The sequence below is a fragment of the Loxodonta africana genome, chromosome 21 (assembly GCF_030014295.1).
Source record: "Loxodonta africana isolate mLoxAfr1 chromosome 21, mLoxAfr1.hap2, whole genome shotgun sequence".
Classification (NCBI taxonomy): Eukaryota; Metazoa; Chordata; class Mammalia; order Proboscidea; family Elephantidae; genus Loxodonta; species Loxodonta africana.
Genome location: NC_087362.1, coordinates 76,334,844 through 76,353,487, shown reverse-complemented (window position 1 = coordinate 76,353,487; position 18,644 = coordinate 76,334,844). Strand labels below are relative to the sequence as shown.

Genomic DNA, 18,644 nt, shown 5'->3' with positions numbered 1-18,644 from the left:
CTCTTTTCCGCTGACCCCGTACTCTGCAAAGCGTGATGTCCTTCTCTAGGGACTGCTCCCTCCTGACAACACGTCCAAAGAATGTAAGACGCAGTCTCTCCATCCTTGCCTCTAAGGAGCATTCTGGCCACACTTCTTCCAAGACAGATTTTTCATTCTTTTGGCAGTCCGTGGTATATTCTTCGCCAGCACCACAATTCAAAGGCATCAACTCTTCTTTGGTCTTCCTTATTCATTGTCCAGCTTTCACATGCATACGATGTGATTGAAAATACCATGGCCTGGGTCAGGTGCACTTTAGTCTTCAGGGTGACATCTTTGCTCTTCAACACTTTGAAGAGGTCCTTTGCAGCACATTTGCCCAATGCAGTGCATCTTTTGATTTCTTGACTGCTGCTTCCATGGCTGTTGATTGTGGATCCAAGTAAAATGAAATCCTTGACAATTTCAGTCTTTTCTCTGTTTATCATGATGTTGCTCATTGCTCCAGTTGTGAGGATATTTGTTTTCTTTATGTTGAGGTGCAATGCATACTGAAGGCTGTGGTCTTTGATCTTCATTAGTAAGTGCTTCAAGTCTTTACTTTCAGCAAGCAAGGTTGTGTCATCTGCATAACACAGGTTGTTAATGAGTCTTCCTCCAGTCCTGATGCCCCATTCTTCTTCATATAGTCCAGCTTCTCGGATTATTTGTTCAGCATACAGATTAAATAGGTATGGTGAACGAATACAACCCTGATGCACACCTTTCCTGACTTTAAACCAATCAGTATCCCCTTGTTCTGTCTGAACAACTGCCTCTTGATCTATGTAAAGGTTCCTCATGAGCACAATTAAGTGTTCTGGAATTCCCATTCTTCACAGTTTGTTATGATCCACACAGTCGAATGCCTTCGCATAGTCAATAAAACACAGATAAACATCCTTCTGGTATTCCCTGCCTTCAGCCAGGATCCATCTGACATCAGCAATGATATCCCTGGTTCCACGTCCTCTTCTGAAACCAGCCTGAATTCCTGGCAGTTCCCTGTCGATATACTGCTGCAGCTGTTTTTGAATGATCTTCAGCAAAATTTTGCTTGCGTGTGATATTAATGATATCGTTCTATAATTTCCACATTCGGTTGGATCACCTTTCTTGGGAATAGGCATAAATATGGATCTCTTCCAGTCAGTTGACCAGGAAGCTGTCTTCCATATTTCTTGGCATAGACGAGCAAGCATCTCCAGCACTGCATCTGTTTGTTGAAACATCTCGATTGATATTCCATCAATTCCTGGAGCCTTGTTTTCCGCCAATGCCTTCAGAGCAGCTTGGACTTCTTCCTTCAGTACCATCAGTTCCTGATCATATGCCACCTCTTGAAATGGTTGAACATCGACTATTTTTGGTATAATGACTCTGTGTATTCCTTCCACCTTCTTTTGATGTTTCCTGCATCGTTTAATATTTTCCCCATGGTATCCTTCACTATTGCAACTCGAGGCTTGAATTTGTTCTTCTTTCAGCTTGAGAAATGCCAAGAATGTTCTTCCCTTTTGGTTTTCCATCTCCAGCTCTTTGCACATGTCATTATAATACTTTGTCTTCTCAAGAGGCCCTTTGAAATCTTCTTTTTCAGTTCTTTTACTTCATGAATTCTCCCTTTTGCTTTAGCTGCTCAACGCTCAAGAGCAAGTTTCAGAGTCTCCTCTGACATCCATCTTGGTCCTTTCTTTCTTTCCTGTCTTTTCAGTGACCTCTTGCTTTCTTCATGGATGATGCCCTTCATGTCATTCCACAACTCGTCTGGTCTTCGGTCACTAGTGTTCAATGCATCAAATCTATTCTTGTGACGGTCTCTAAATTCAGGTGGGATATTGCATTCTTTGTCAAAAAGAACATTTCAAGATCTATCCTGAAATACAGTGCTGTCAGTGATAGGGTAATATCCATACGCCTACAGGGAAGACCAGTTAATACGACGGTTATTCAAATTTATGCACCAACCACTAGGGCCAAAGATGAAGAAATAGAAGATTTTTATCAACTGCTGCAGTCTGAAATTGATCGAACATGCAGTCAAGATGCATTGATAATTACTGGTGATTGGAATGCAAAAGTTGGAAGCAAAGAAGGATCAGTAGTTGGAAAATATGGCCTTGGTGATAGAAATAATGCTGGAGATCGAATGGTAGAATTTTGCAAGACCAATGACTTCTTCATTGCAAATACCTTCTTTCACCAGCATAAACGGCGACTATACACATGGACCTTGCCAGATGGAACACACAGAAATCAAATTGACTACATCTGTGGAAAGAGAGGATGGAAAAGCTCAATATCATCAGTCAGAACAGGGCCAGGGGCTGACTGTGGAACAGACCATCAATTGCACATATGCCAAGTTCAAGCTGAAACTGAAGAAAGTCAGAGCAAGTCCACGAGAGCCAAAATATGATCTTGAGTATATCCACCAGTACATATAGACCACATAAACAAATGCTCTTGGGGTCCTCAATAATTTTTGAAAGTGTAAAGCAGGGTCAGCAACCTTTTCTTAAAGGTCCAGGTAGTAAACCAGGCCTAGGAGTCACAACTCCCCAACCCTCCCCTTGTACTTTAAATGCAGCCATAGACAGTATGTAAATGAATGAGCATAGCTATGTTCCAGTAAGACTATTTACTGAAATAGGCAGCTAGCCTGCAGTGTATAGTTCGCTAACCCCTAGTCTAAAGGGTTCCTGATAACAAAATGTTTTTTGAGAACTCTTATTCTAGTGAAAAGCTGATAGAGGATAGGAGGAGAAAACAGATGATAAGTTTGTTGTTATTAGGTGCCCTTGAGTGGATTCCGACTGATAGCGACCCTGTGTGCAACACAATGAAACACTGCCCGGTCCTGTGCCATCCTCACAATCTTTATGCTTGAGCTCATTGTTGCAGCCACTGTGTCAATCCACCTCATGTTCGAGCTCATTGTTGCAGCTGCTGTGTCAATCCGCGGTCATTGCGGGTCTTCCTCTTTTCCACTCACCCTGTACTCTGCCAAGCATGATGTCCTTCTCCAGGGACTGATCCCTCCTGACAACATGTCTAAAGTATGTAAGAGGTAGTCTTGCCATCCTTGCTTCTGAGGAGCATTATAGTTGCATTTCTCCCAAGACAGATTTATTCGTTCTTTTGGCAGCCCATGGTATATTCAATATTCTTAGGCAACACCACATTTCAAAGGTGTCGATTCCTCTTCAGTCTCCCTTATTCACTGTCCAGCTTTCACATGCATATGATGCAATTGAAAATACCATGGCTTGGGTCAGGTGTACCTTAGTCTTCAAGGTGACATCTTTGCTTTTCAACACTTTGAAGAGGTCCTTTGCAGCAGATTTACCCAATGCAGTGTGTCTTGATTTCTTGACTGCTGCTTCCATGGGTATTGATGGTGGATCCAAGTAAAGTGAAATCGTTGACGTCAGTCTTTTCTCCGTTTATTATGATGTTGCTCCTCGGTCCAGTTGTGAGGATTTTTGTTTCGTTTACGTTGAGGTGCAATCCATACTGAAGGCTGTGGTCTCTGATCTTCATTAGTAAGTGCTTCAAGTCCTCTTCACTGTCAGCAAGCAAGGTTGTGTCATCTGCATAATGCCGGTTGTTAATGAGTCTTCCTCCAATCCTGATGCCTCATTCTTTATATAGCCCAGCTTCTCTGATGATTTGCTCAGCATACAGATTGAATAGGTATGGTGAAAGGATACAACCCTGGTGCACACTTTTCCTGACTTTAAACCTCTCAGTATCCGCTTGTTCTGTCTGAACAACTGCTTTTTGATCTATGTAAAGGTTCCTCATGAGCGCAATTAAGTGTTCTGGAATTCCCATTCTTCGCAGTGTTATCCGTAATTTATTAAGATCCACACAGTCGAATACCTTTGTATAGTCAATAAAACACAGGTAAACATCCTTCTGGTATTCTCTGCTTTCAGCCAGGATCCATCTGACATCAGCAATGATATCCCTGGTTCTGTGTCCTATTCTGAAACCAACCTGAATTTCTGGCAGCTCCCTGTCGATATACTGCTGCAGCTGTTTTTGAATGATCTTCAGCAAAATTTTGCTTGCATGTGATATTAATGATAATGATCTATAATTTCCACATTCGGTTGGATCACCTTTCTTGGGAATAGGCATAAATATGGATCTCTTCCAGTCAGTTGACCAGGAAGCTGTCTTCCATATTTCTTGGCATAGACGAGCAAGCATCTCCAGCACTGCATCTGTTTGTTGAAACATCTCGATTGATATTCCATCAATTCCTGGAGCCTTGTTTTTCGGCAGTGCCTTCAGAGCAGCTTGGACTTCTTCCTTCAGTACTATCGGTTCCCGATCATATGCCACCTCTTGAAATGGTTGAACATCGACTAATTCTTTTTGGTGTAATGACTCTGTGTATTCCTTCCATCCTCTCTCGATGCGTCCTGTGTTGTTTAATATTTTTCCCATAGAATACTTCACTGTTGCAACTTGAGGCTTGAAGTTTTTCCTCAGTTCTTTCAACTTGAGAAACACCAAACGTTTTCTTCGCTTTTGGTTTTCTTTCTCCAGCTCGCACATGTCATTAAATACTTTGTCTTCTTGAGCTGCCCTTTGAAATCTTCTTTTCAGTTCTTTTACTTCATCATTTCTTTCTTTTGCTTTAGCTGCTCTACGTTCGAGAGCAAGTTTCAGAGTTTTCTCTGACATCCATCTTGGTCTTTTCTTTCTTTTCAGTGACCTCTTGCTTTCTTCATGTATCCTGTCCTTGCACAACTCGTCTGGTCTTTGGTCACTAGTGTTCAGTGCATCAAATCTATTCTTGAGATGGTCTCTAAATAAGTAGTTAACAAGAAAATTTCAGTGGTAAAAGACTGTATGAAGATAATACAAAAGTGTTGTGGGGTTTTAAGTGAAGTTTTCTGGGCGAAGTTTTTGAGGAGGTGACTTGTTATTTCTGCCTTCTTCCTGACTTAACTTGGCATTAGTCCCCTCCTTTTCTGACCTCCCCTGGCTGCTTTAGGGATCTCTCTTGTTGCAGAGGGAAAGGCAAAAGGTAGTATAATTAAAATTTTTCATTTTTGTGAATTTCGAATATTCTTATTCTACATAAATTCAGAAAATAATAATTTTTCAAGTTGAATTAGAAATATCTCCTTTAAAAGATCCAGGAAATGATAACATAAAACCTAGATGAGTACTGCCCAAGGATGATGGAAAGAACATTGATCTGAGGTACATGGCATCTAGTAAGTTACTTCTCTATGTATGGTTTTTCTCCCTGGAAAAGGAGAGGGTTGGCAAAATGTCTTTATGAGTGTAAAATTTCTGATGTTTGTTTTCTTTGCTCCGGGTGCCCTCAGCTCCCCGCCCCGCCCCGCCCCGCCCCCGCCAGTCTTCCCTGAGTAGATCGCACCAACTTCTATCTCTTACTAGTTTTATGATCTGCAACATTTACTTTATGTTTGGTACTCTGTTTTCTTATCTGTAAGATAGGCATGTACCACCCATCTGTTAGTTCGTCCTACTATGGTGGTTTACATGTTGCTGTGATGGTAGAAGCTATGCCACCAGGAATTCACATACCAGCAGGGTCACCCATGGTGGACAGGTTTCAGCAGAGCTTCCAAACTAAGACAGTCTGGGAAGAAAGGCCTGGTAATCTACTTTCGAAAGTCAGCCAGTGAAAACCTTATGCAGCACAAGACAGCATGGTCTGACTCACTTGATTTGGAGCATATCGTCAGGAGGGATCCATCTCTGGAGGAGTACATCATATTTGGTGATTTAGAGTGCCATTGAGGGCAAGGGACATCCTTGGTGAGATGGATTGGTACAGTAGCTGCAGTGATGGACTTGAACATGCCGGTAATTTGTGGGGACAACGCAGGACTGGGCAGTAATTGGTTCTGCTGTACATGTATAAGGTGTCTATGAGTTGGAGTCTATCCGACTGCAGCTAATTTCTAAGGTAGGAATAAATGCCTCACATGGAGGAACATTTAGAAGGTTAAGTGAGAGTACACGTAAACCGTTGAGGACAATACCTGGCATGTACTAGATGCTTAGTAAGTGTTTGGGACAGCTGTTTATTAGTGAGAATGGGGGCGGGAGGGGTGTAGTCTCACTGATACATCACATACTCTACTTCAGCTTTTCGTTTCGTGTATCCAATAACTTGACCTTCTTTTCAGTCTCCACTTTGCGTCACTATTGAGCTTGCTGTCCCTGGAACCCATTAAGATTAAATAGCAGCAAGAAGAAAACCAACAACCAGCAACTACACTCTAGTAAGAGACATGAAATTAACTATGAGAACTTAGAGGGGTTAAGTACAACAGTAACACAATCAGAACTGATACGGCCATTCCAATTTAAGGAAAAGAGAAAAGCAGCCATTCCTGCCATCAGAACCTCTGCTTGTTGGGGTTTGGGGGTACCTATACACGTGGGGTTGGGGGTATATATACATGTGGGATCAGGGCTGTCTATACACGTGGGTCACCTTGAGTTGGGATCGACTTGAGGGCAACTGCTGACGACAACAGAGTGTATATTTAATAAAATGCTTTAGCATATCAAGACAGTAATTGTAGCAAAACTAATTTCATAAATTAGAACTTAATGAGTTACTGAAATGCAGGCAACACAAGGTTACTTTCTAAGGAATAAGAATCAAAATGGTGTTGGTCACTAAATGTTAGAAGACAGTGGAGCAGAATTTACATAGCTCTAGGTTGTGACTAGAATTCTAAATTTGTGCAATTTATACAAGAGCTTCGGACCACTAAGGCTAAGAGTTCAGCAGTTTCTGAAACTTTCTTGAGGTACTGTGGCCGTAGTAAAAAATGGACCAAAACTTCACTATACAGCTAAACAAGGATGATGACTTTATTTGACTCTGTCCTCAAATGCCCTGGAGATGTGACCCAACCAGTCCATAAAAAGTACTTTGCTGTGATTTCACACTTCAAGCCTCGGACACCCCTGCCCTAAAAAAGGCGACTCTGCTTCCTTTACAGTGCCTGGGTGGTACAAATGACTAACACGCTCGGCTGCTAACTAAAGGCGAGAGGTTCCAGTCAGAACCTATGGCAACTGGTTATGCCTCCTTGATAGAGAAAATAGAAACTAGCTGAGAGAAACTTTCCTAACCTCCTACAGGCTAAGCTAGATATCGCTTCTGACAAAGTCAGGTAGTCCCCCTGCCCAACCTTAAGAGCCTTATCTTACCACATTGCTTCATTTCTTGTGCAATTTTAACCTCTTCTTTTTTTCTGGACTTTGCCAACATTCGGTTTATCCTGACCTCTCCATTAAAAAAGGAACCAAACAAATCCCCTGGGCCTTCAGTCCTCTTCACAGTCACTCTTGAGGCTTGGGCTCACACATCATTCCCTCGAGCCTTCTGCAGGCTGACTTCCACCCCAACCTATCTCCAGAGTTGCACTTGCAAAGGTCACCAGTGACCTCCCATTGTCAATCCCGGGGACGTCTTTTAGGCCTGATCTTACTTGACTCCTCATGGTTGATTTTGCCCTTATGTTTTCTCCTCCTTTACCGTGTGATTTTTTTATTATTTGTATAGTTATTTGTACCTTGCGAAGGCTGATAGCATTTGCATTCTAATGTGTAATTGTAACACCCACAGTTCAGGGTTAGTTCTGTATTGTTGACTGACTTGAGTCTATAAAAATCCATTTCTGAATTAGCTGATGTGATTTCTTCAAGTAGTTTTCTTAAGAAGGACTCACGGGTGCTATATTCCTTGGATTCTTGCATGTTTATTAAGCATGTCAGCTTATTATTCTTAATTTTTTTTATCCGATTACAGAAATAACACAAATTCCTTACAAGAATATAATAAAATCATATTTATTCATTCTTCTGTTGATATAGATGTGAGTTTTTATAGGCCTGTCTTCCTAAATCCTTATCTTCCCTTGGCTTCAGAGATATTACGCTCTAGTTTTCTCCCACTTTGGATGTCCTTCTCAGCTCTTGCTACTTAAATTGGTCAGTTGCGTTGGCCACACCTGGGAGCTTGCGTGTTAAAAATCTCAGGCCCACCTCAGCCTACTAAATCAGAATCTGTATTTTAACGAGATCCCTAGATGATTACTGTTATTGCCATTTTCAGCTCACAGTGATCCCAGGTAACAGTAGGGCTGCCCCATAGGGTGTCGTTGGCTGTAATCTTTACAGAAGCAGATGGCCAGGTCTTTCCACTGTGGAGCCACTGGGTGGGTTCGACTGACAGCCTCTCAGTTGGCAGCTGAGCACTTAACCATTTGTGCCACCAGGGCTCCACTAGATGGTTAGTGAGCACAGTGAAGTTTGAAAATTATTGTCGTCTAGGGGTGATTACCTCTGTCTTCAGTGAAACTTTAAATGTTGGATTTTTTTTTCTTCTAATTTTAGGCAAGCTCCTCTTCTCTGTGTCTTCAGATGTCATCTGTGTGCCAACAACTCAAATCTCCAACCTTGTCCCTCTTTGTATATCGGCTGCCTTATGACAGCTCCTCTCAGACACTGCACAGGCATCTCACTTCTATTTGGCATTTTTCAGCATCTTGCATAGTACCTAACAGGTGCTGAGTAAGTGTATGCTGTCTTTTGGCAGAATACGTGGTCAGGTTGGAGATTTGAGTCCACTCAGAGGCACCTTGGAAGAAAGACCTGGGGATCTGCTTCCCAAAAAATCAGCCATTGGAAACCCTATGAAGCACAGTTGTACGCCTGACACATATGGGGTCGTTGTGAATTGGAATCTACTGTATGGCAACTGATGCTTACTAGTGTTAGCAGGCATGGAAGCTTCAGAGTGTGGTGATTTTGGGTCGTGAAAAGCAAATGTACTTTGCTCTACACACTTGAGTTGGGGTTTTCCCTTTCCTTTACTGTATTATCATGTTTGTTCAGACCTCTATCACGTATCAGGTCCTTTGCCCCCCTGGCTTTTCCCACTCAAATCATCTCTTTTATTAGACACATAACTTTTCTTCTGTAGCCACAAAGTTCTGAGGATTATTTTCAGGAAAAAAAAAAAAATGGAGTTTTTAGGAGAAAAAATACATAGTACTTAAAAAAAAATACCACATCACTTGGCTACAGGTCTGGAAACTAAAAACAGGTGAATTCGTTTTCCTCAACATTGTTGTGTTTATAACGAAGTTTGATTTTTGACTTTCGTGTGTTAAGCTGTTGAAGTTTTGAGACTTGCCTTAATTTTTGTCAGAAAAGAGAAGCATTTTTTAGCATTATAATTTAACCGACATTTTGTACATGCTGTGATACCCGTCCCCACCACGAGTTGCCTTGGAGTTGGCCCTGACTCACGGTGACCCCGTGGGCATTAGAGTGGAACTGTGCTTCATACGGTTTTTCACTGGCTGATTTTCAGCAGTAGATTTCCAGGCCTTTCTTTCAAGGTGCCTCTGGGTAGACTCTTAACCTTCAACCTTTTGGTTAGCACCTGAATGTGTTAACTGTTTGCACCACCCAGGGACTCCAGCTATCACCATATCATCCAAATGTAGAAGCGCCCTTTTCACAAAGAAGAGTTGAGAGGAGGAGGAAAGCCCTAGATGTTTTGGATTGAGGGATTCAGTGTAACCCAGTGATCACTAATCTGACAGCTGTAATTTTATTTTACTATAAACCTCACTGTGTGATTTCTAGGAATGTTTGATTTGCAATTTGCTTTACGATAACGTCGTGATCTCTTCCCATGTCTGACTACTTTTCTTCATTCTAAGCTTTTAATTTTAAGTAACCATTAGTTTCATATTGCTGCTGTAATACGTGGACATCTTTGGAAGGAGGGGGCATTACTTGGGGGAGCACAGTAACATTTGTAAACTAAAAGGAAAGGGTAAGCAAAACATCGTGGATTAATTAGAGTAGCCAGGCACTGGGTTGTGACAAGTCAGAGAAATTCTTAGTCATTTATAAAAGGAAACAAATAACTGCCACATGAAATTGAGAACAAAAGTTTAAATCCATCTCTTCCTTCTACTTTATGTTAATATGGCAGAGCAATAGTTAAATGGTCTGACTGTAATAAGATGCTAATATGTTTTGATTTAGGTTAAAATCCATTTAAACTTTATACCTAACTGGGTTTGATTGAAATGTAGGCTTAGAAATGGTAGGTAATAGCAAACTCTTGTTAAGTTTTGAATTTTTGCTAACTTTGGGTTCTGTGTGCTTGCCTTAATGAAATGTTTTTATGAATTTTTCTAGCTCTAGTGTAAAAAAATATTGTACATAGTTGAGAAATTCTACTAAGGTTTATTGTGCTAAAAATGAATTCAGTAAGAGCTTGTTTGCTAACTAAAAGGTTGGCTGTTTGAATCCACCAGGTGCTCCTTGGAAACTCAATAGGGCAGATCTTTTCTGTCCTGTACAGTCTCTCTGAGTCGGAATCGAATCGATGACAATGGGTTTGGGTTTTTTTTTTATAATGTACGTAGAGAATCCCTGGTGGTACAGTGGTTAAGCACTCAGCTGCTAACCAGAAGGTTGGCCATTTGAGCCTACTAGCTGCTCCAAGGGAGAAAGATGTGGCTGCCTGCTGCCTTAAAGATTACAGCCTTGGAAGGCCTATGGGGCAGTTGTACTCTGTCCTGTTATAGGGTTGCTATGAGTCGGAATTGATGTTGTTAGTGGGCATAATGTACATAAATTAGCCATTTTCCCTTAATTTAGACAAAAGCCTGTGAGGCTGAAAGTATTATCCCAGTTTTACAGCCTGGATTTGAATTCAAGTTTGACTCCAAAACTCTCCCACTTTTTCTAGATTGAGGGGTTTGTCTTGTTTTCAGAGTGCTCTAGGGGTCTGTGCTGCTCCTTTGGGAGCCATCAGCTTACTTTAGATGTTAATTTTATACAGAATTATTAATTACGTTTGGAAAAGTGTCGGTGCCTAAAACGTTTGAAGTCTTCCCTGTATCCCTAAGACTTACCTAGAATGAATGGGTATTAGAAAGTAAAAATGCAGGTAATAGTAATTATATTTGCATGTGGGAAATGGGCTATATTTCCGGTTATATTTCCTATATATTCCTAATGATGTTTTGTGTAGCCTAATATTAAATAATGAGTTTGAAGTGCTTGCACCCACGATTTGGGGGAAGGGGTGATAAGTTAAACTTGGTTGCAGAAAAGTGAGCAGTCTGCGTTCACCGCCCGGGGTTCCTGGTCCTGCTGCTTCCACAGGCTTTGCTAAGCGTGATGCAGTGACAGGTTAACAGGCTTTTCTAAGCGTTATACTAAAAACCAAACCAAACCCAGTGCCGTCGAGTCGATTCCGACTCATAGCGACCCTGTAGGACAGAGTAGAACTGCCCCATAGAGTTTCCAAGGAGCGCCTGGCGGATTCAAACTGCCGACCCTTTGGTTAGCAGCCGTAGCACTTAACCACCACGCTACAGTGACTGGTTAACAGCCTTTTCTAAGCGTGGTGCGGTGACAGGTGAGACCTCTGAACGGCTGCCTGATGCAGTGATGTCGGATGCCCAAGGCTTCATTGCGGCAGGGCACGTGGTGGTTTAAAAACAAAGCTGGCCGCTGGGAGTTGAACGAGGCAGTGTAAGCTGGCTTTCCCAGCGTGGCAAGAGGCTACAAGGGCCATTTGGAGGTTAAAAAGCAGGAGTTTTGATTGAAGCGTGCGCACACCTGAGGCCCCGCCCTAGTGCGGAGAGGCAGTGGGCGGGGCGTCGGCGCGTCCCCGTGGCTCCGCCCGGCCTGCGGAGGAGCGTCGGCGCGTCCCTGTGGCACGGCCACCTCCCTGGGTGCCACCTCCCTGGGTGCGGCGGGGACTGGGCCGGCCGGCGGCGCCGCAGCTTGGAGTTCGGCATCACGGTTCGGGCGTTGCAGCTTCCGCCTACAAATGGCTCTTCTTTCCCTGTGGGGTGGACCCTGGAGAAGCTCCGGACTTGGAGAGCGCACTTCCTTTTCCAGCCACCTCTGCGCACCCCTGTAGGCCCGTCCTTTGCCCGGTCTTGGCGGGAGCCCCACTCATGAGTCTGGGGAAGACAGGCTCCCGGGATAGACGGTTTCGGGCGCCGCGGGCAGCTCAACGATGCGCCCGTGTTTGGAGACACAGGCGACTTAGAGCGAGCCCGGAGTGTGGTCGCGCCTGCTCGTGGTCGCCCCTGCTCGGGGTGGGAAACTCTGATTCCTCGTGCCTGTGCAGAGTAGGACACCTGCCGTTGTTCCTGTAGAACCTGATCTCGGGCTCGAGCTGGAGTCTTCCGGGCTTGGGAACACAAGGGGGTGTCCGAAGGGGCCTCTGTGATGAGGACGCGCCGTGAGCAGCCTGACTTCTCATGGCGGGGAAACCTGCCCTGCCTTTTCTCTACTCGTTGGGGGGAGGCTTGTTCCCTTGTCTGCCTGCAGCTAGGACAAGGGAGAGAAAAGGTACTGGCTGGGTTGCTTACATTGTGGGACTTGTATGTTGTCAAGTCAGTGGAGTCTGCCCGGATCAGCCCCACCATGATACAGCGCTTCCCGGGGTTAGCCGGGACGTTCCATTTGATCTCGTTTTACATCAAACTTGAGGTTTTGTTGTAACTTCTGCAGGACTGTCAAGACGGTTGAGCCCTTGGTGCTTACTGCAAAGCTGCTGTATGGCTGGGGACTGACTGGGTCGCACCTTTGGAGTTCTGGGGTTTTGGGCAGCTACTTGTCTGTAACACCTCCACCACATTTCACTTGGAATAGGAATACAAATTGTACCTTCTACGACGTTTGGAAAAATAATTTGTTGTAACATGATCGTGAACTATCGGTGAATGCATAACGAACTAGGTCAAGCAATTGAACAACAGTGTTTTTCTTGCTTGGTAGCTCTATTATGTTAAATTACAATTTCAGTTTACGGGCCTTCGATGTCCTTAGTTGTATTGGTTTAGTGACCCGAAAGCCCCTGCTGGCTTGGCCTTGCTTTCTGCCCAAGGAATCACTCCGCAGTGTCCTGTTGCTCAGCGGGCGCGACTTTTAGGGTGTTGTGTGGCAGTACTAAGCCCATTGTCTTACACCTGACAGTGGGTAGATCATCAGATGCGCAAAGAGCCTACATGGAGGGGAACTGACCGACAGAGCTCTCTGGTCCCCATGTTGGGATAGAACGTCAGGGCTTCAGGTGAGCCACGTTCTGAAGGGATTCTGCTGTGCTTCTGTTTCCCCTCAAACTTTAGGATATCCTCTTATTAACCATGGAATTGATCTTTTTTTTTTTTTTTTTTAATACCCTTAACCTGCATTTAAGGTATCTATTGTTAATCATTTGAGTAATCTAGACCCCAAATCGTATTTACCTGGTCATATTGGTAACAAGCATTGTTTCTTAAAAGATAAATTCTTTGCAATGGAGTAACAGTTATAACTGAGAGGAATCAGTAAATTTGCTGTACCTTAGTGTAGAGTTATCGGCATTCTTAGGACAGGAGCAGATGATTGATCTTCATCATCCCTCCCCCTAGACAGTGACCTGCCATATCCTGGCAAAGGTAGATACCTGGGGAAAGGTGCTTGTTTTTGATCTAGGCTGACTAGGTATACTGTTGATCGTTGCTCCCAGGTAACATTTAGTTCTTCAATAATGTTTACTATTACACTGCTCAGAAGTGTGTCGGCAGCACAGGTGAACCTCAGGGTGCAAGGAATCCTTACCCCATCGCCAGTGTTCTCTGTGCCTCTCTGGTGCTTTTAAATTTTTTGATGTGGAATGAACAGAGTGATTTATGTTAAACTCATTGAGGATGGCCCTTCCATTCTCCTGTCGGCTCTCGTTTTTGAGGAGGGCACTGACCCCTAGGAGACAGGATTATACCTAGCCATGTTAGTGTTTCAGGGAGCTCTCTTAGATGATGCTGGGATGGCAGCAGGCCCTTCCTCTCAGGACTGCCTCTCCTCATCCTCCAAATATACCACTAGAACAAACACTGTTCACCCTTCGAAGCGTTCATGTCAGTACTCTGGTGGTTCCTTGGCATTTGAGCTGTCGGACTCACCTGTAACTCCTATAACTATGAGCAGCTGAAAGGAAAGCGACTGAGTGGGGTTAACTGAATTCAGAGGGAGGATTTGTGATTGGACTTAAGCTGCTCGTATGGTGTTTCCTAGTTGTTTACAGTTCAGTTTCTCTTTCAGCATTTCATTTCTTATTCCATGTGGTTTTGGAATTGGCAGTAAAGACCATTCTTCTTTTTTTAAAAAAGCAATCCTAAACATATCCTGGAGCGTTTTGAAAAGAGTAGGACCCTTAATAATCAGAATGCATATTTAGTATAATTTAACCCTATTTATTTTCCTTTGTTCTTCTCCTTATAGTAAAAAAATTTCTGGCATGTAAATATTATTTGCAAAACAAATGACAGTTGTAACTGTATTTTTATTTCTGTGTTTTTATTTTTTACAGAAATGAGCCGTCAGACCGCCACAGCATTACCTACTGGTACGTCAAAGTGTACGCCATCCCAGAGGGTGCCTGCCTTGACTGGCACAACCGCATCCAACAATGACCTGGCGAGCCTTTTTGAGTGTCCAGTCTGCTTTGACTATGTGTTACCGCCCATTCTGCAGTGTCAGAGTGGCCACCTTGTTTGTAGCAACTGTCGCCCAAAGCTCACGTGCTGTCCGACTTGCCGGGGCCCTTTGGGGTCCATTCGCAATTTGGCTATGGAGAAAGTGGCCAACTCAGTACTTTTCCCTTGTAAATACGCCTCTTCTGGATGTGAAATAACTCTGCCACACACAGAAAAAGCAGACCACGAAGAGCTCTGTGAGTTTCGGCCTTACTCCTGTCCGTGCCCCGGTGCTTCCTGTAAGTGGCAGGGCTCCTTGGACGCTGTCATGCCCCACCTGATGCATCAGCACAAGTCCATCACGACCCTGCAGGGAGAGGACATCGTTTTCCTGGCTACAGACATTAATCTTCCTGGTGCTGTTGACTGGGTGATGATGCAGTCCTGTTTTGGTTTTCACTTCATGTTAGTCTTGGAGAAACAGGAAAAATACGACGGCCACCAGCAGTTCTTCGCAATTGTACAGCTGATAGGAACGCGCAAGCAAGCTGAAAATTTTGCTTATCGACTTGAGCTAAATGGTCACAGGCGGCGATTGACTTGGGAAGCGACTCCTCGTTCTATTCACGAGGGAATTGCGACAGCCATCATGAATAGTGACTGCCTAGTCTTTGACACCAGCATCGCACAGCTTTTTGCAGAAAATGGCAATTTAGGCATCAATGTAACTATTTCCATGTGTTGAAATGGCATTCGAACATTTTCTGGCCAGTGTTTAAAACCATTGCATTCAATTTCACAGAGAACAAGGCACCCATCAGCCTGCCAGTCTGAACCTGCTTTGGTAGGTGGAAGCTAGACACGTGAAGGTAAATAAAAGGAAAGCTCTTAATACAGGCAACAGTTGCATGTAGTAACACTAATATATTTAAAAATAAGTCCACAGTAAACCACTGAGAAAATATATATATATCTCCTCCCAAGACGGGCATCTTTTGTATTAAGAAAGTTGATTCTGCAGGAAGCATTGTAAAATACTTCTGAATTTGTGTGTGTTGTAGATCGATTGTACTGTTGAAAAAATACTGGGGTTTTTTGTTTTGTCTTGTTTTTGTGTGTGTGCGTGCATGTGTGTCTGTGTGTTTGATTTTTTTTTCTACCCCTTTAACTGACAAGCCATGTGGAGTGGTCCTGGGCCGCTGCTTTCCCAACCCCTCTGTGAGTCACTATGTAGTGCTGCTGTGTTTTTTTTTGTGCGTGTGTGCGTGCGTGTGTGTGTTTGCTAATTTTTATTAATTCTAGTTTTTCATTGAATAAATTCGACTTTTTTTTTTCTGTAATTCAGGTTTTTCTTTACATTTTTGTACCTTCTTAGTCTTTTTGATATGCATAATTGTTTTTGGTGAAGTTTATACGTATGTGTTTGGTATTTTTTCTCCCCCATTAATCAGTTAATTAGAAATGTTTAAAATTCAGCTATTTTGTGACGATAGTAATTCCAGAAAGGAAAGGTAACATTGGAAGGATTACCAAAAGCTATTTAAAGCAGCTATAAAATGGTCTCAGTCTTTTTTTTTCCATTTGGGTCATACCTTCAAACTTATTTTTTTGAAAGGTTAGGGAATAAAATTCTGGTTTTTTAAAGATACTAAAAAAAAATCAGGCTTTTTTTCCCCCCCTTTTTTCAAATATCTTGGGTAAATCACATGTTTAAAATTTGTTCTTGTATTCATTGGTTTTGCAAAAGAAGGCATCGTCTCACACAGTATTTGTAATTAAAAGCAAATCATTTGTTTAAAAAGACAGTTTGCAAAAAAAAGATGTTTTTGTCTTTTATAATTCTCATTAAAAGAGTATCTGGCAAATTAAAAACTCTTAATGTGTCTGCTTTAGCTCTAAGTTTGATGAAAACCCAAAGTACTTTCCTGTTGTGTTCTGCACTTTGGCAGTCCAGCGAGAATAGCGTGCGGGCATTTGAAGAGCTCAGAGAAGCCCTAAAGCTGAAGAATGTGCCGGAGGCCACTCTTTGGATTACAGCCTTTTCTCCTTCTTGCCCACGTCTGTCACCATCAGCCCTATTAGGAGAGTGACTAGTTGTTAGTCACTGTTTTTCTCTTAAAAACAAAACAAAACAACAAAAGTGAGTTTATTTAGTATCTTATAGCCTAGTGGTTAAGGGCCAGATTGTGCTTGGGTGGCAGTCTGGCTATACTGTACTTATCAGCAGTGTGACCTTGGCCCTTGTTTCCTGATGGTGTGCACTGGGGTTCATAACAGCAGCTACCTCAGAGGGTTAAGTGGGAGTACAAATAAGTTACCCAGAATGTTGCTTTTTGTGAAGTAAGTACCCATCAAAAAAATGTAAGCTGCTGCTATGATGCCTTTAGCCAGTGGCATGCTGTTAATTGTTGCTAATTACCCTGTGAGGTACTTGGCGAGATTCTGAAATTGCCTGCTGAATGGTCAGGGATGATTTTATTTTGTGTGGTTTCTATGGATACCGTAAGTCTAGAAAGTCAGTTAAAATTAATTTGGATTTCCCATTATCCCACCAGCAGTTCCGGACAACAGAGTTCTGTTAGTCACAGTCTTCCCCACCTGGGTGGTGCTTCTCCAGTTGGTTATAACATGGGCTCTTGTAGCCATTTCTTTTTGTGCTGAAAAGGCACAGTTCAGCCACAAATCCAGGCCTACTTCTCTTTGCATTTGTTTTTAGAAAAGCAGCTTTTCCCTCCACTTGGTCCAAACAAAAGCAACAACAACAAAACCTGTTGCCAGTTGAGTTGATTCCGACTCCTAGTGGCCCTGTAGGCCCCATAGCGTTCCCAAGAAGCGGCTGGTGGATTCGAACTGCTGATTTTGGTTAGCAGCTGAGCTCTTAACCACTGCTCCACCAGGGCTCCCTACTTGGCCCAGCACATTCATTTTACAGCTGAGGAATCTGCCCTGGACTTGGGAAGTAATTGGCCGGCTAGTTCCCCACTCCGTTCACACCTGCTCTGCCCACCTCCTGGGCCTGGGTTGCTCCTCTCCATTCACCCCTCCTCCTTGCCGGTCATCTTCTCCTTTGGGACTCTGCTCAGTATTGAGTGCCCCAACTAACATAGCTTCTGACCAGTTTTTTTTTTTTTTTCCTTGCTTGAAGTATTTTCACCTTTAAGTGGATCTGTTTTTAATTTCGATGAAAATATACACAACAAAACATACACCGTGTCAGCTTTTACATGTGTAGTTCAGTGACACAGGTTGTCTCATGACATCCTGTCCTCTGCCCCTTAAAGCTTTCGTCTGTGCATCAGGGTTACTGTGGGTCAGTTTGGTTGCACACAGGTAATTCTTTGAGTGCAGCGCTCAAGGCAAACATTATTAATTGAGGTAAATTGTTGTTTAGTTTAAAAATGACTTCATGGGATAAGTTTCGTTCAAGGTTTCATGACTGCTGTAGAGTCAATTCTGATTCACGGCGACCCCGTAAGACAGCAGAACTGCTCCATAGGACTTCCAAGGCTATAAAATGTTAACAGAAGCAAACTGCAGCATCCTTCTCCCATGCAACATCTGGTAAGTTCGAACCGCTGACCTTTCGGTTAGCAGACAAGTGCTTTATTCACCCCACCACCAAGGTTTGGTTCAATGACCAGCTATTTGTAGTATCTAATCGTTTTACTTTCTGGATAGCACACGGTTTCTGAAATACTATGTTATTTATTGACCGTCTTGGTCAACTAGTGCCCTGGATTCGGACTTCTGGCCTGCTAGACAGAGAGAATCAACTTCTCTTTGTTAAAGCCATCCACGTGTAATATTTGTTACAGTGGCACCAGATGACAGAGACGCTCTGTTCCCCAAGAACTTGAGGATTTGCCTTCATCATTGCTGTATCTGCGGCACTTAAAACAGTGCTGGGAACATGACAGGCATTCAAATGTTTATTTTTTTTTAATTATGAATGAATTAGAACTTGGGGTTATGCTCCTAGGTCATTGCTCTAATATCCCAGTAATAGAAATATTATTCCTCGTCTAATGTACTGGGTATATTTGCAGAGATATCATTTTGTGGTTTTAACATTGTTTCCTAATTATGAAATATGTGCTTATTGTA

The 18,644-nt window shown here is 43.0% G+C and overlaps 1 protein-coding gene across 4 annotated transcripts in view; it reads left to right on the top strand.

Moving 5' to 3' along the window:
• The window catches only part of SIAH1 (siah E3 ubiquitin protein ligase 1), a 49,339-nt gene extending 33,688 nt beyond the window's left edge, over window positions 1-15,651 (top strand). For 2 of the 4 annotated variants that reach the window (XM_023555681.2, XM_064274139.1), the window contains exon 2: window positions 14,435-15,651. In XM_023555681.2, the coding sequence (XP_023411449.1) occupies window positions 14,437-15,285 (849 nt within the window). In that variant the 5' untranslated portion in view covers window positions 14,435-14,436 and the 3' untranslated portion in view covers window positions 15,286-15,651. Of the gene's footprint in view, window positions 1-11,870; window positions 12,433-12,603; window positions 13,157-14,434 lie in introns of those variants that run through there. The other 2 variants (XM_023555683.2, XM_023555682.2) reach the window with 2 other exon arrangements.
• The last annotated feature ends 2,993 nt before the right edge of the window (window positions 15,652-18,644 follow it).